The 1,978-nt window shown below is 36.0% G+C and overlaps 1 protein-coding gene across 1 annotated transcript; it reads right to left on the reverse strand.

Moving 5' to 3' along the window:
- Positions 1 to 462: 462 nt before the first annotated feature.
- LOC110719494 lies at positions 463 to 1,620 on the reverse strand. The gene is made up of 2 exons (XM_021898451.1): positions 1,280 to 1,620; positions 463 to 1,016 (listed from the first exon to the last, which is right to left on the reverse strand). The coding sequence occupies exon 2, from the start codon at positions 1,011 to 1,013 to the stop codon at positions 534 to 536; it is 480 nt and encodes a 159-aa protein (XP_021754143.1). The 5' UTR covers positions 1,014 to 1,016; positions 1,280 to 1,620; the 3' UTR covers positions 463 to 533.
- Between the last annotated feature and the right edge of the window lie 358 nt (positions 1,621 to 1,978).

A 1,978-nucleotide genomic window follows, 5' to 3' on the forward strand; every position in this document is an offset into this window, starting at 1 on the left:
TCAGCCATCCTCAGCTCAGCCTTCCTCAAGTCAGCCTGCCTCAAGCCAACCAAAAAGAAAGACAAGGTCTTCCTCAAGTCAGCCTACAACAGCCACAGGTGTTGTAACAAGGGCCAGGCTGCAATCCCTCAACAACCTTACTCAGTGATGTACTCATGCTGGATATCAAACATTATGTCTGTTGAACAATTTCAAACTTTTATTATGTACTCATGACTGGTTATGTAACTTGCTAGTTTTTTAGTGGCTTCCCTTAACAAATTTGAACAATTAGATATTGAATTGTAATGGTTGCATGGCTTTGATTGCCATTGAAACATGTTGAAGTAAGGTTCTTTTGTCAACCTGTACTTGAACTATCTTAGTGTTTCACATATTTCCCATGTTTTAATGTTTCACATGTTTAAATAGGTTGATTAAAAGACAAGGCATAAATAGGAACTTAGACAAGGCATAAATAGGTTGATTAAAAGACATATTTATAACACTTCAAGTCATTACAAGAAATTATAACTACTTAATACAGCTTACTATTACACACCCCTAGCCATTAGGAAAATTACACCCATTGACAAACCTATACAAATGGCCATGCCCACCCAACCAAAACAGCTGATTGAAGACACCTTCCCTTCATTGCACTCCCTGTTCATTCTCTTCCTGTCAGCGTTCAAGGCCTTGCATCTCATCTTCAAATTATCAACTTCATTAAGTAGGCACCTCCTTTGGCCACTGATTTCATCAACTTCCCTTTTCAATTCATTAACTTCACCCTTTAGCAGCTTCTTATCCAACAACAGGTTGTTGATAACCCCTGTTTGCCAATCTGTTCCATCAGGTTGATCAACCCATTCGAAAGCTTTGCAACCCCTTGTTTCTGTTATTGGGTCATAAAACTTACATGATATGAACTTCCTGCCTGGATTCTCCCTTGTCCAGCTAGTGAGCTTGGCCATTGGCACACCACACTTACATTTTCTGGCCTCAGGAGGGGAAGAGCTAACAAACGACATAATCTGCATCAATTTTAGATCGACAGTCACATTTACAGATTTGTACACTGACGAATTAACATTGACAGCAACAAAATTCATTTTTAATTTCATAATACGAAAAGCCCCAAATTCAATTTCTGACGAACCCTAATTTCGCAATTGGGCATTTAGATGCGTACATAACATAATCCAACCATTAATCTGAGTACGAAACAATTGCAAATAATAATTGAAGAGAATTTAAACCATAATTACCAAACAACCGAACAATTGACCGCACTCACCTGTTTCAGCAGCTTCAATCTGTTCCTCTTCTCAAAAATCGTGGAAGAATCGTGAAAGAATTGTTTCAAGTATCGTGCAACAATGCAATGCGCTGCTGCTATTCAATAAGAACAACGATTTCGTTCATTGGGGGAGAATCGTGCAAGAATGGTTCTTATATATCGTGCAAGAATCGTGGAAGAATGGTTCTTATATACAGATCTTTTAAAAATATATCCGTTGGGGTGGGCCCCACTAACAGTTCTGTTAACGGAAGATGGATTTTGGTGTTAACTTCCAACTTTTATATTTTTGGGAGGTGTTAAAATAAAAGTTTTTTTTTGGGGGGTGTTAAAAAACATTTTCAGCCTTTTGTAAGGTGTTAAAATCCAAAATATCCTTAACTTAATGAAGACAGATAATATACTATACGACAGTAAACTGCGGTTGTTCTTTATACAATTTGCATACACTTGATATATATATATATATATATATATATATATATATATCGCCAAAATGCATGCATGAATTGAAGTTTCCTAGAATTGAATATTGCGAGATTCTTCAAGCATGTAACTATAGTATTAATAATAATCGCAAGAATTACTCATTTTCTAGCCATTTTGACATAGCCCTTAGGGCTATATATAAGTATTAAAAACGCTTATGAAAATTGTATAAAATTAGGAATTTATGATAAAAACACGCGTAGATCA

Source organism: Chenopodium quinoa, unplaced genomic scaffold (genome assembly GCF_001683475.1).
Source record: "Chenopodium quinoa cultivar QQ74 unplaced genomic scaffold, ASM168347v1, whole genome shotgun sequence".
Taxonomy (NCBI): domain Eukaryota; kingdom Viridiplantae; phylum Streptophyta; class Magnoliopsida; order Caryophyllales; family Amaranthaceae; genus Chenopodium; species Chenopodium quinoa.

Excerpts from the sequence above, each read along its gene's own strand:
- LOC110719494 (XM_021898451.1), bottom strand. The coding sequence starts at position 1,013 with ATGTCGTTTGTTAGCTCTTCCCCTCCTGAGGCCAGAAAATGTAAGTGT.